The 15,484-nt window shown below is 38.7% G+C and overlaps 1 protein-coding gene across 2 annotated transcripts in view; it reads left to right on the plus strand.

The window, feature by feature from the left end:
* The window catches only part of Tmc1 (transmembrane channel like 1), a 157,619-nt gene extending 149,065 nt beyond the window's left edge, over positions 1-8,554 (plus strand). The window contains exons 19-21 of one of the 2 annotated variants that reach the window (XM_028764094.1): positions 1,322-1,400; positions 1,561-1,612; positions 6,865-8,554. In XM_028764094.1, coding sequence (XP_028619927.1) covers positions 1,322-1,400; positions 1,561-1,612; positions 6,865-6,887 — 154 coding nt within the window. In that variant the 3' untranslated portion in view covers positions 6,888-8,554. The remainder of the gene's footprint in view (positions 1-1,321; positions 1,401-1,560; positions 1,613-6,864) is intronic. The other variant, XM_028764095.1, reaches the window with a different exon arrangement.
* Positions 8,555-15,484: the final 6,930 nt, after the last annotated feature.

Consider the following 15,484-nt stretch of genomic DNA (forward strand, 5'->3'; position numbering starts at 1 on the left):
AGAGAGAGAGAGAGAGAGAGAGAGAGAGAGAGAGAGAGAGAGAGAGACTTTCATGCCAGTCACTGCCCCAGATGTTTTCATGTATGTAATTTCAGGCAGTCTCTAGCTAGCCACATAAGAAATAAACCCAACGAAACCATGTCAATAATTATGCTGCTAACACCAGATGGCTCATAAAGGATATTCTCTGGCATGTGGGTGGGCAGAGAAAATGTGTTCAAGCTCCAGTTATTTGCAGGGAGGCCAGTACCAGCCATCTTTCTTCTTTATTGTAATGTCCTTTGCTGCTTTATTTTGCCCTAAGAGAAGATGATATTTATTTTGCCAGAATACTTGAGCTGGAATTTGCTTTTTCTAGAATTGTAAATGTCATTTAAAATCCAAAATTATTCGTCAGTGAAACAGTTTCTTTTTGAGGGAGGGAAAAATGCCAACAGTGTTCCTATGGGAGAAAAATCATGTTAATGAAGTTATGCCCTTGAGGATTGTATTCTTATTTGTAAAAGCTGAAGGCCAAACATGGAAGTTCAAGGTATTCAACACATTGCCTGGACTACCCCAGACTTGCCAGTTTTTTCTTCTTTTAAAAAAACATTTATTTATTTTATGTATGTGATTACACTGTAGCTGTCTTCGGACACATCAGAAGCAGGCATCAAATCCCACTCTAGATGGTTGTGAGCCACCGTGTGGTTGCTGAAATTAAACTCAGGATCTCTGGAATAGCAGCCAGTGCTCTTAACTACTGAGCCATCTCACCAGCCCAGACTTGCCACTTTTATTATTGCTATTGCCATTGTTCAGAAGGTAGATGTGATTAGAATTTAAATTGACAATAATACACTTCCAAGATGCTAATGTTAGCCCTTATGGAATGGTGGATATGATACTAGGTGGCAGATCAAAAACCTTCAGACTGACTTTATCTTATTCATTGTATAATTTTAACTATACTTTATATCCATAATATTGAGGGATTGGACTGATGGCTTTATTTATCCTAGACAACTGCTGCTATATCCTCAAGATCTCACTAAGTTTCCCAACCTGGTCTTGAACTTGCAATGAAGCCTAGCCAATGAACATAAAGACTTCTTGTTTCATCCTCTCTCCTAAGTAACTGTGCATAGTGAGATCTGGGTTCTAGGCATACACGTCTTTACTTCTCCGGACTTCAGTTCTTACTTGCAGAATATTACCTGTTGAGTACAAAGTACCTTATGTCCATTTTTAGGCTGTTGTTGGTAAATATAATCTTAAGGAGAATTGGGGGAAACTGAGAAAGGATGTAAATTTTATCCTATTCTATTTTTAACTTTAGTTTGACCATCTATTATCTCAATGCTACTGCCAAGGGCCAGAAAGCAGCAAATCTGGATCTCAAAAAGAAGATGAAACAGGTATAATATAAATGATTTAAATTACATATGCATGTTTAAATTTATATATATAAATTTATATATATACATGTATCTATTTTATATAAGTATATTATAACATACTTACCAATGTCAAGTAGAGGAAATCTGAATGTACTCTTCTCTCCTTTTTATTGTATAGCAAGCTTTGGAGAACAAAATGCGAAACAAGAAAATGGCAGCTGCTCGAGCAGGTTGGAGACGCGGTTTTGTTTGGCTGTTCTGTGTTTCTAACAGTACTCTCTTGTTCTCCCCATGAGGTGTTTGATGGCCAGGCATCATTGCCCTTGGAGGTCATCCCAACCTTCCCACCATCCATTGTCTCAGATCTTCCTAAGCATCTATCTGAGGCATTGGTTTCTCTTCCATGAGAGGAGGTAAAAAAGGAATGGAAAATTTCAAGAGTATAGTGAAAGGTGATCTTAACAACTGACAGAAAACTATGAATACTTTCTCCTTGTGTACAAATAGCAAGTATGTTAGGGCTCATTCTAACTTTATACGCAGGAAAATTGGGAGATTACCAAAGGAATCCTCTTCTGAAGTTGCCATCTTTGCTGTCACTCTGTTCTACCCCATTACCTTTCACTTTTATTATATTCATAGCTCTGAGGATTGAACCCAGTGTGGTATTACAAAACTTTAATCTCAACCCTCTTTTTATTTGATTATTTTTGCCTGGGCTTTCATTGTGTTTCCCAGGCTGTCCTTGTACACAGTCTGTCACCAGGGCACTCCTTAAACTTGCAATCTTCTTGCCTTGGCCTTCATAAATAAACAAACAAACAAACAAACAAACAAGCAAGCTAGGATTAACACTGTACCTTAGCTGCTTTTAAAACCTCTTCAGTGTTTAAAATACAGTTGACCTTCCAACTGCTGAGTGTCTGCATCTACATCTACAGATGTACCCAGCCATGTGCTGTAAATAGTAAGAAAAATAAATTGCAAATTTACTGGGCATATAGGCATTTTTATTTACTGGCACTATTCCACGATATTACACCTAGGATTTGTGTGTCCATAGGGGTAGGGCTACACCTGATCCCCTTTTCACTACAGGGAAAAGTTATTCAAATAAAGGCCACTTATATTGGCAAACACCAATCACAATAAGAGCACAAAGATACCACACAACCTCAGTGAAAATCTTTTCCAAGTTCCTAACTTTACTTATAACTTCATTCTGAACCTTAAAATTATTTCTTTATCAGAGAACTTTAACCTCATGTAAGTAATTTTGAAAATATTCAACTTAAGTCAATTTAATTTTTAAAAAGAGACATTTATTAAACTACATGAACAAGACCCTCTAAGGTTAAAACTCTAAGGCTTCATATGTATTGAGCAAGTTCTGTCTCTGGTCTGAAATTCCATATGTCTTTCCTTAAAAACAAAAACTAGGGTTTTTACGGTTGTTGTTATTGTTGATTTTTAATGAAATTTTGAGATAAAAATCTAAGTTGCTCAGGATGTTTTCTTAAACTCTGGTGTCTTACACTATTTAGCCTAAGCGACCTTGAAACTGCTATTCTTCTCCATCCTCCATCACATCTGAATCCTGAGGCCTAGCTGGTACTTTAGATCCAGCACTTAGAATGTGCTCAGCATGAAGCCCAGTTCCATATGAACCAATCAAGAACAGGCTGCTTCCACTGCAGCTGACTGGTACCACAGTTGTATTTGATTCACTTCCAAGTCCTCGCCCACAGACTGTAACTCCTAAGAGAACTGAGCTATGAACTTGAATAGCTTCGTGGAAACAAGGGATTTCTCTCCTTGAAATCCTGTGGAATCTTCTCATTTTAGAATAAGACTACTTGGGTCATACTATTTCCCTCTGAACCACTCATTGGATCTGGGCAACAGTAGAGTGAGTGGTTGCAGCCTGTGAGGACTTGTCCCATACAGGAGGTAGACTTGTTCAACTTCCCCAGTGTACACAGAATGCACTGAGGATGGCCCAGAAGTTAAAGGAAAGGGGAAAGGTGCCTGATGGTCCCAAAGAGCATGACACAAGACATTGCTTTCTTGTCTCCTTTAAGCTTAACGTTTTAGAAATAATTCTTTTCTTGAAGCACTCAGAAACATAGCATCAATGACAAGGAGCTGACATGAGAGATGGCAGTGCTGCACATTTCATGCTCTGGTCTTTTCCTAGCCAAAGCTACATAGGAGCACTGCAGAAGAATTGCTCATTATTGTGAACTCCTTTACAACAGCACCTCATCCCTATTTTAGACGGCTGTGCCCCATTCTCAGCATCCCAAACCCAACTACAGCAAGACACAATTCTAGCTCTGTTACTTGGATCTTGAGGTAGTCATCTTCAAATTGCAATTTTTTGTTGTTGTTTCTTGAGCTCTTCTCTTTATTATCAATTAATAATTGATTACAGTGGAAAGAAGGATTTGGCTCTTTCAGATCTACTCTCTAAGCACTCTGCCTGTATGTACTTATTTGGGTTGGAATGTGATTTTTTTCACAATACTAATTTTCTTAAGATTAATATTTTTCTATATTTCACCAATCTAATATCTAAATTTCTGCTACTCTTCCAATCATACTCTTGCATAATCTATCTCTGTCAAATCTATCTATTTGTACTCTTATCAGTGGGCCATTCGACTTTGGAAACTCAGGTTCTTTAACTGTGTGGAATTTTCTGGAGTTACTTGTTAGTAACTTCTTTCCATCCATTTTCTATGTGTGGTATTTTTAATATTTGACATCTTGGACCATTTATTTAAATTCTTATTTTATTTATAATAGTCTGTTTTTTGTTTGTTTGCTTTTGTTTTTGTTTGTTTTGCTTTAACAATTGCTGTTTCCATAGATTTAATTTTCAATTTTTCTTTTGGTATTTTCATATCAGCTATCATAATTTGACTTTTGCTAAACCATCTTAGTGTCTAAATGGCATCCCAGTCTTCCCAAAGGTGACAGCATCTTGTCTTTGTGAAAATATTCATTCCCCTTTTTGAAGTTTCATTATTTGTATAGTCTCCTTACTTGAAGCTGCTCTGTCTTCCTCCCACATTTGTTAGCATTACAGTCTGTCCTCAGCCTATCTGTGGCTCTGGGCATCCTAAATACTAAGCAAGTTTGTAAATCTGAGTATGTGTAAGGGTTATGGAGAAAGACCTTCAGGAACCCCATGCCAGTATCTTTTAGGTTTTCTTCCCAGGTACATTAGATATCCTTGAAAGTCAGGGTAAAACTTCAGCCTGCAAAACAGGTTTGCTTAGCAAAATGGTGTGGACAAGGACATGGGTCTCAACTTTCAGCTTATAAATCATTCACACAAGCTTCATGCCTTTTCTTTGGTACTCTCTGTAGTTTTCTAGATAGTAAATATTTTTCTTTTTTTTTTTTTTTTAAATTTTCCCCTTCCACCCCCAAACCCCATCCATCTTCTGTCAGTACAGGAAGTTAGTTATCTACTGATACTAAGGATGGAATTGATCTGAGGCTGTGATTACTTTCTTGTTTTGTTTTCTGAGATAAAGTTTCATTATGTGGCTCAGACTGGCACAGACTTCCAATGCATCTCAAAACTGGTCTTGAGTCTTGAATTCATAATCCTCTGGCTTCAGCCTCTAAAGCCCTGGGCTTACTGCCATGTACCATGTACTCCTTCAGGAACACCATGTGCAACCTTCTTCTAATTGCCTCTTCGATACCAAAAACCCCATATCTATCTTGGTTCTTCATTGCTAGAAGAATCTGTTCCTGCCAACTCTCATACCTTTGGAGATTTTTCTGTGTAAATTCTGTTGCTTCTCATTTTTTCCCCTCCAATGGTTTAGGATTTCTGTTTGGTCAAACTGACAAGTTTCTTGTTTACCTGTTGGTTTTTCTGTTTCCAAAATCACTGGTGCTTCTGATCTCTCCTTCATAGCAGGCATACATACTCCCTCCCAAAGGCTGTTTGTTCAATCCAGTGCACTTACCTTCAGAGTCTAGGCAAATATTATCTCCTATGTCAAGAGAGCAGTGAGTTTATTTTTATTCATAATGATTCTGCTTAATCCACACAATTACTTGGAGAGTGTTTACCTATTGGGATGCAGTCTGCCTCAGGGGATTGATGAACATTGCCTAGTTTTTGCAAGACATGAAGGATTAGAAACATCTCGATAGCTTCTATAGAACTTAATCTTACCAGGTAGTGTTTTAAATTGTGAGTGGAAAGTATTGTTTTCTTTTTTTTAAGTTTATTTTATTGGATGTTTTATTTACATTTCATATGTTGTCCCCTTACCCCATCCCCCACCCACCCAGGAACCCCCAATCCCCTCACGCCTCCTCCTTCTTCTCTGTGGATGTAACCTCTATCTACCCCCCCCACTCCCACCTCCCCACCCTCAAAATTCCCACCCCCCTGGGGCGTCCAGCCTTCATGAGGTCAAGGTTCTCTTCTTCCACCTATGTCCAGCAGGGCCCTCCACTCTTACATATTCAGCTAAAGCCCTGGATCCCTCCCTAAGTGCTCCCAGGCTGGTGGTTTAGACCCTGGGAGCTGTGGTTGGTTGGTATTGTTGCTCTCCTCATGGTGCCACAAATCCTTTCAGCTCCTTCAGTCTTCACTCTAACTCCTCCATTGAGAACCCCATGATCAGTTCAATGGCTAGTTGTGAGCATCTGCCTCTGAATATGTCAGACTCTTGAAGACCTGTGAGGAGACATCCATATCAGGCTCTTATCAGCATGCACTTCCTGACTTCCACATCAGCATCTACCTTTGGTGACTGCACATGGGATAGATACTCAGGTGGAGTGGTCTTCAGACGGCCCCTCCTTCAGTTTCTGTCCCTCACTTTGTCTCCATATTTGCTCCCTTGAGTATTTTGTTGCTCCTTCTAAGAAGGACCGAATCATCCCCACTTGATCTTCCTTCTTTATGAGCTTCATGTGGCCTGTGAGTTGCATCTTGAGCATTTCAAGGTTCTGGGCTAATATCCAATAATCAGTGAGTGAATACCATGTGTGTTCTTTTGTGATTGGCTTACCTCACTCAGGATGATAATTTCTAGTTCCATCTATGACACAAATTCTAGTTAAGATTTACTATTATCTTCATTGCTTAAAATAATGGTATAATGTATAATATGGTAATTATCTGGTTCCCATCATGTTTACAGTTACTCAAAATGTGCCTACTGAGTACTTAATGACAAAAAGAAACTCTTATCTGAAAACAATGGGTTTCTATATTAATTGTTAAACTGTATTGCCAAATAAGTATTCTCTAACATTTGTGAGAACTTTGTAAAATGGCATAGAGATAGTTTAACTATAAAATTCCAAATACTGTTATAAAGTAGAACAAATTGGGAAGATAACAGATGTTGAAGCACCTCATTTAGAACCATTATGTGACCTGAAAGCTAAATTTTCATTTTGCCCTTTTCATCGACCTTTCTCTCTCTGTTGTTTTAAACAGCTGCAGCTGCTGGTGGCCAGTAACTTTATCAAATGTCCTGGGTGGTTCCCAGAAGTACTTTTCACTTCCATCTTTGTATGGACTAAGCTGGGGCCAGTGAACGAATACCAGGGAACTGCTGCTCTGTGTTCCACCACCGATGCACCATCAAGGCTGATGCGTCATCAAGGCCAAGGTCATGACCATCTATCAAGGATTCATCAGCCTTCTTTGAGCAAAAAGAATTTCACCATATTGTGTATTTCTCCAGATTCTGACACTTTCTCACTTCCCTGACATGTTCTCAAACAAATGGAGTTTAAATGAACATGTGACATAGTGATACAAATTACTGGGTAAAATTGATAGGATATTTTTAAAATGTCAACATTTCCTCATATGGATTTTTTCTTACACACTGGTTTAATTTCTTAAATTGGAAGGAGAGCTATTACAACATTCTTTCCCCTCTAAATTTGGAACTATCTGCATGAAGCACTCATGATCATTCACTTACTGTTTTGTGTGAACTATTTTTTCTTATTAATTCATCAGGCTTGGTAGTGCTGACTTGATTCTCACCTATATAAATGTCACATTCATAAAATATGAATTTTATGAGAATTGGCCCACTTTTAAAACATATTCTTCTCTCTCTCTCTCTCTCTCTCTCTCTCTCTCTCTCTCTCTCTCTCTCTCATCTTTATACCTATGAGGCCAACCCTCATACCAGCACTTTTGTATCTGCAGCTGGATTCAGCATGAGAAGAATGAGGATTTTCAGGAGAAATGTCACTGTGTGATTTGATATTCTATGCAGTGTTGACTTAACAATAGTTTATCACTAAGAGGAGGCATGAGGTTCTTAGACAAACCGGATCTCTATGAGTTTAAGGAAAGAAGGAAGCATAAATGACTGCTGTCCAGTCAGATTCTCCTCATTGAACCCTCAGTGATAAATTCTCTTGAATTTAGACTATTGTCTGTATTTGATTTTGCTGTTTTGTTGAGACTAGGCCTTTAGTTAAAGCTTTAGATTATAGCCATGTTTAAGCATGTTTATCTAAAGTTTGAGTTCACTGAATGATAGCACTCAGTGCCCTCCTTGTCCTGTGCTGTGCTGTGACCTCAGTAGTATCTTCTAACTCACAGCATCCCTTTCCAGAGCTAAGCCAAACTTTATTTCCTGCAGTTAATGTGCTGAATTTGGTGCCCTTTAACCTACTCCTTCTCTTTAATCTTCTCTTGGCCATGGAATGATCATACTGTTCTCTTGCTAGTTCTTGACTCAGTTTCTCCAATTACTTTCTCCAGATTGGCACCTAGTCCCAATCACTCTCCTAACTAGATTCCTTAGAATCTTGTATCTGTGTCCTCAGCATAGCATCTATATATTTTCTGTGATTTTTTTATGGTTGTTACTGATTCTTACATGCATAGATAATCTTTCCTATCCAGACTGTAGCTCTATAGGAACATAGATTATGTCTTCTCATTCTTTTATACATCTCATACAGTGCTATGCACAGTTGGGCACTGCATAAATGCTTCTTAATTAAATTGAATCAATTTGACTTATCACAGTTGAGACAAAACTTGTGCTAGATGCTTGGAAAATGTTCTATGGTATAAGAAATTGATTAACTGCTACCAGGCTTTTGTTATCATTAGACTGTAATGCAGACAAATAAATAAAGATAGTGTTGATTTCTACAAGGGTTGTTCTTGCACTGTGTGGTAACACAGAAACTCAGCTTATGGTGTCATCAAATCCAGAAGTGAATGTTGCCCTTGCTCCAGATCTTAAGGATGACAGAGACGACAACATATCTCTAGCAGTGATCCTCTTCTAAACTCAGCATACTTTTAGAAAGTATTTTAATCTTATACCTACTCAGATTCATTTGCCAACTTTCAGTGCTTCCACATATTAAAAATCAGCCTTGGGTTTTAAAAGCACTTACATACACTCTCCTATTTAAATTGACTGTTTTAGAAACTGTAATCTTTCAGTCTCCAGAGAGCTCCTGAAAGCATGTTTGACTCCATAGACAAAGGTCTAGAACAGTGAATGCTGGATCCAAAGCTGTTCTGTACAGCTTTTCGCTGGGCTGATCACACAGCTAGAGGTTAATTTTATATTGTTTCTATGGTCAAAGCAAGGAAACAAAAAACTAGACTGTAAATTATTTTCTTTCTGAGTAGAGTAAAAAATCTTTGAGAAATATACTTAAAATAACTTTAATTATCTGGAGAGATGAACCATACTTGAAAAATAAACTGCACTTCAGTGCACTCTTTGAATGATTTTCTCTACTCCCAGGGGGCATATAATTTAGGCTATATCTTGGGATTTATAATAACAAAAAGTTCAGTTGTACTGTTTTCTTATTTTAAGATGTCCCCACAAGACCTAGGGCCAGAAACATATACCAAAAGGATAATTCGGCAGGATTCAAATATGAGAGAATTAAGAATGGTTTTGGTGGGTGTTCTTTAGCCTTCAGCACATGTTTGCACTTAAGTTTTTGGAACACTTTGAGAGTTAAGGATAACTTAAAAATAATAGTTTAGATCACAAGCATGCCTAGGTTCATTTTACTTCTTCTCTTAACATATCCAATGCCGTGAAAAGTATTCCAGAATATTTTAGTAACTATTGTCTTAGTCAGGATTTGTATTCCTGCACAAAACATCATGACCAAGAATCAAGTTGTGGAGGACAGGGTTTATTTGGCTTACACTTCCACATTGCTGTTCATTAGCAAAGGAAGTCAGGACTGAAACTCAAACATGTCAGGAAGCAGGAGCTGATACAGAGGCAATGGAGGGATGCTACTTACTGGTTTGTTATCAGAATACTGGTTTCCAGGCAGCTGGGATGAGGGTATTAAAGCCCACACCTACAGGGATATGCCTACTCCAACAGGGCCACACCTTCTAATCGTGCCACTCCCTCGGCCAAGCGTATACAATTCACCACAACTATATATAAAATTCTTTAATATTATATCTTAAACTATTGCAAAGTTGTAGGTTTAGATCTTAATATGCTATCCTTAAGTATGTATCCTTTTAGAACAGCTTTGGGCAGAAATACTGAGTGTAGACTGCTATGTCAATATATTTCAGGACATTTTACGTCAGCTTTTTTGCCATAATTATATTCTTTCTTATTACTTAAAATATGTTTGCTATTTTATAGCACTTATTTTGAAGTCCCTAAATTTTTCTCAAAATGTTGCTTTGTTTGTGGCTACATAAAGTAATCCATTCTGGAACTATCTAAGTTGTTAAAAGTTTTACCTAGAGTTGAACTGCTATCAGTGTGGTTATATAGAAGTTCTCAACCTTGAAATCAAGTATTATCCATATTTCCTAGCTAAGCCAATAGGCTATCTATATATGCAATCTTTTACTTGATTTGATATGTAAAAAATTTTGTCATAGTTATATTTCTGTTTAGATTATAACTATATTGTTATATATATAACTGGTTCAAAATTATATTTGTTTAGATTATAACTATATTTATTGTTGACTGTAACTGGTTCAAAATTATTTTTCCCAAATAAGGCAGGTAGATTTCATAATTTTTCTTACATTGACATTGTTGTGTTTCCCTTGTTCACAGAGGCCACATTTCTCAGGTGAATATTACCATTCAAAACAAAAGTTTAGGAGTCATGATTCTGACTGCCTGACCATTTTCTCCATGTTGGTAGGTATTGAGTAAATTCCTTTCAGAACACTCCTTTGGCATCATGTGCAACCCAGCAGGAATGGTATAAATTCAAATAAAGTCCTAAAGTAATTTATAGTATAACAAAGTACTATCTGGTTACTCTAAGTGAATCACAGCGTGTCCAGTGTTTCTAGGTGAATTCATAGGCTACGGAGGCTCTGGGAATCCAGTGCTGGGATTATTGGCACTTGCTTCCACAACCACCTACTCATGTGCCTGCATACTATTTGAACTTTGTAGGAGATTCAACCTGATATCCTCAAGTTTGTGCATCAAGTTCTTTATCCACTGACTCATCTCCCTACACCTATGCCCAGCCTTTGATAGTATAGCGTATCATGCTCATCTACAAAATTCATGGTCAAAAACACAAGTTTGCTAAAACAGGCAAACCACTTTAAGTAATTTTATTGAGGAGTTTTGGATGCATTGATGGCTATCCTAGGATGCAGCAGCCTGTGGGCCCCAGCTGAGTGTATCTGAAGGACCTCATTATCATAGTCCATTTCTGTGAGCATTTTCCTCAGCTAACACAAAATAGTCTACACAGACAACACATACGGAGAATGAGTTGAAAAGACAATTAGAAATTATTAATTGCTTCAGATAGGAGAAAAAAACATCAATTTTCATAAAACTACCACTAGTTACTTTGGAAAATTAATTTTCAAAAGGGAAGTGCTAACTGTATTTCCATTAGTTTTGGGTAGATGGCACTCCTTGAAGACAGACATCAATATGGCATCATGGTGGCATGTTTCACTTACAGTTTTCTAGACAGCTCATAGATCTGAAACACTATGACTTCAATCTCCTGGAGCTAGATGTTGTGCAAACATAGCTGCCTTATTTTCGTTTGGCATGGACTCACTGCTCAGTATCTGACTGCTCCCTGTGGGTTGGGGTAAGGGATAAGCTGCAATATTTGCAAAATAAAGCACCCGTGAGCAGCTGGAGAGCATTGATACTATGGATGTTCAGTGCTGTAGGCCAGAGGATGATAGAAACTCAATTTGTTATTTATTGCTTCTTTCTTTCTTCATCAGTCATCCATGATTTCTTTGATTTTTATTACATTTTTACTTATTTATTTTGTTTGCATTTTTGTATGTGGGAGGGCATATGCATACCACTGCTTACATATGAAGGTCAGAGGCCACCTTTATCAGCTGAACTATTGCGCCAACCAAGTTTTTAAGTTATGTGTTAATCTATCAAATATCATATCCTATCAACATAAGAATGCTTATGCTAAATACACAGGTAAGGTATTGTATATCTTTTCAGAAATTATTTAGCATCTCTGCCTTAATTAGGGTTTCATTGATTTTATGAAACACCATGACCAAAATCAACTTGAAGGAGGAAAGACTTTATTTCACTTATCCTTATACAACAGAGTTCATCATCAAAGGAAGTCAAGGCAGGAACCTGGCGGGAGGAGCTGATGCAGAGGCCATGGAGGGGTGCTGCTTACTAGCTTGTTCATTATGGATTTCCCAGTCTCCTTTGTTATGGCACCACCAGCCCAGGTTGGCACCATCCACAGTGGCCTGCCACATTAATCACAGTCAACAGGGTAGAGTCCAGGAGTCCTAAAATCCTAAAAGCAATATTCTTTTCCTCTGAGGATCAGAATTCTTTTCCCACATGGATATTGCTTAAATTTGTAGAAGTTAATCATGGAAGAGGATTTAATACACATTTTCAGGAATCATTTATGTGTGAAAGCAGATCAAACACCATAAGAGTAAGATATATTTTCTGTGGTTTCATTTTGTCAAACATGGTGAGGATAACTGAAAAACAGAGCTAAAGAATAAAGTCATTGACCCCAAACTTACAAAGCATATTGGGAGTGGAATTCAATCTGTATAAATGGCTTCTGAACAGAATAGACAATCAGTGGGTAGAAATAAGCCTGCTGCCAAAGGAGCCTTGGGACTCACAGCTAATCTCCATGGAACACAGGATGAGATGAATCTATGAGAAATCTTCATCTCTGGTGGAACAATAGATCGGACTCACCAGAAATACTCCTGCATTGGACTATGTCACAATAGAGGAGCCCCGTGTTTCATCTCTGTCGACTTCTGTAATTTTGTGGCTGGGAACATGAATCTGAAGTCATTACTAAGATCTGTTTTGCAGCTCTGTTCCTGACTATTGTCATCCATTAGCCGCTGGCTTTTATACATCATTAGCTTTTTGAACTGGGCTCATTTCCCTCATTAAGCTTCAGTTACGTCATCTGTAAGACAGATTAAAAAATCATGTCCACTGTAGTTTCTGAAGGAAATACATGAGGTGGTTTTCCAAATCACTGAGCAGTAAGCATAAACCTAGTTGAGTCATGGTGAGGTGACATCACCCATGAACTCCCATTTTGTGAATTAGAGTTTCTTTTTTTTTTTTCTTTACAGATGTGGTGGCGAATTAGTTAATATTTAGGCCTATGGAAATGACCATGTGGCTAAGAATGCTTGCTATGTAATCATGAGGCCCCGGATATCCCCAATACCCAGGTTAAATGGTTGTGGATGTATGCTGGAGAATAGAGACGGATGCAAGGGCTTGCTGGCCTATCATTCTAGATGAGACAGCAAGCTTCTACTTTTCTCTGAACTGTGACACACACACACACACACACACACACACACACACACACACACACACTCTTTAGAGTAATAAGGGTGGTCAGAGACAGACAACCTGGTAGGTACTTGGTCCCTGAGGAGGAATATCTCAACAGACTGAGTAGTCCAAGAATAGCTGTTTCCCACTGGGAATGACAACCAACCTACCTTTGCCTCTAAAGTCACATTCTGGTGCTAGGAGGCCTGGAAGTCCCCGGAGAGCAACTGTTCCCTATTCCTTGGCAAACGCTTGGAAACTCTGATTCTGCTATTAGTGAAGAAATTAGCCCTAGTAGCAACAAACTGGCAAAAGGCCAATCAACTTGGTAGCAAGAGGAAGGCCCCATGAGCAAAGGGCAGGCTAAACCTCTCTCTGAAATACCCTTTCTAACTGGGCTGCTATCATTAGGTGCCACCCACAATCAGACTGGGTCTCCCGACATCAATCTAGGCAATCAGGACACTTTTGGTAAGGCTCCCTGCTTAGGTGATTCTAATTTGTGGCAAGTTCACATTAAAAACACGCACAAAAAATCAAAATGACTGAGATTCCATCTTATACCTGTCATAATGGCTAAGATCAAAACCACAAGTGACAGCTCATGCTATTGAAGTGGAGCAAGAGGGACAGTCCACTGCTGAATGAAGTGCAAATGTGTTCAGTCACTTTGGAAGTTAATATGGTGTTTTCTCAGAAAATTGAGAATCAATTTACCTAATAACCTGGCTATACAACTCTTGGGCATATACGCAAAGAATGCTCCATCCTACCACAAGGACACTTGTTCCACTATATTCATAGCAGGTTTATTCATAATAACCAGAAACTAGCAACAACCTAGATGTCACTCAACTGAGGAATGGCAAAAGAAAATGTGGTACATTTACATAATGGAATATTACTCAGCTATTAAAAAGAATGACATCATGAAATGTGCAGGCAAATAGATAGAGTTAGAAAATATCCTGAGTGAGATATCTCAGACCCAGAAAGACAAACATGGTATGTGCTCACTTATAAGTAGATATTAGCTATAAAGTAAAGAATAATCATGCTACAGTACACAGACCCAGAAAGGCCTGGGGGAGCACACAAGGATCTCCCTGGGAAGGAGAAATAGAATAGATTTATAAGGTGGACTGTGGCTGGTGGAGTTGAGAACAGGAGGGATCAGATAGGAGTATGGAGGGAAAAATACTGGCAGAAATTATTGGAATTGGGGGACATTTTGTGGATAAGGTGGAAACCTAGTTCAATGGAAATTCCTGAATCTACTCAAGTAACATCAGCAAAGACTTCTAGTAATGAGGGACCCAGAGCCTCAATTGGCCATCTTCTGTAACCAGACAAAGCATCAAGTGGAGGGATTAGGAATTCAACCTAGATACCAAACCTTCAACCTACAGTTTGTCCTGCCTGCAGAGTGTTCTGGGATGAGGGTATAGCAGAATTATCAGAGAGACTAGAAAAACATCATTCAGTAACTGATGAGAGCAGAATCCCACAAACAAACATTAGATGGAGCTTGGGCAGTCTTGCAGAAGAGGGAGAGGAAGGATCCCAGGAATCAGAGGGGCTAGGAACACCGTGAGAACACAGCCCACAGAATCAACTGTCCAGAACTCATGTGGGCTCACAGAGGTCGGGGAGCCTGTAGAAGTCTGACCTAGATCTGCATGTATGTTATGGGTTAGTAGCTTAGTGTTCTTGTGGCAATCCTAACGGAGGGAGCAGGGGCTGTCTCTGACTCTCTTGCCTACTCGTGGAATCCTTTTCCTCCTACTGGGTTGCCTTGTCCAGCCTTGATGTCATGGTCTGTGCTTGGTCTTATTGTAGCTTGTTATGTCCTCTTTGACTGACATTCCTGGAAAGCCTGCTCTTCTCTGAGGGAAGGTGTGAGTGGAGAGGGGATTGGGCATCTGGGTGAATGAGATGGGGGCCGGGAGAGACTGGGGAGGGAAGGGAGGAGAAACTGTAGCTGGGGTTTAATATATGAGAGAAGAGTTAAACAACAATGACAACAACAACAATAAAAACAAACAAAAACCCCAAGCACAATACTGATCAGTCACAGACCCTGTCCTAGGCTATAGAGAAAGGCATTTAACATATTCGCCTGGACCCCACACGTATCTGTCTGGGCACATGTACCCATATACCAATGAACAATATACCACACACAAACACACTACTCATATAAAATAAAACAGTAAATGAAAATTTAGAATTGTTTTAGAGAATTTTAAATCAGAAGGAAAT

This window comes from Grammomys surdaster, unplaced genomic scaffold, assembly GCF_004785775.1.
Source record: "Grammomys surdaster isolate TR1022 unplaced genomic scaffold, NIH_TR_1.0 141, whole genome shotgun sequence".
NCBI classification, from domain to species: domain Eukaryota; kingdom Metazoa; phylum Chordata; class Mammalia; order Rodentia; family Muridae; genus Grammomys; species Grammomys surdaster.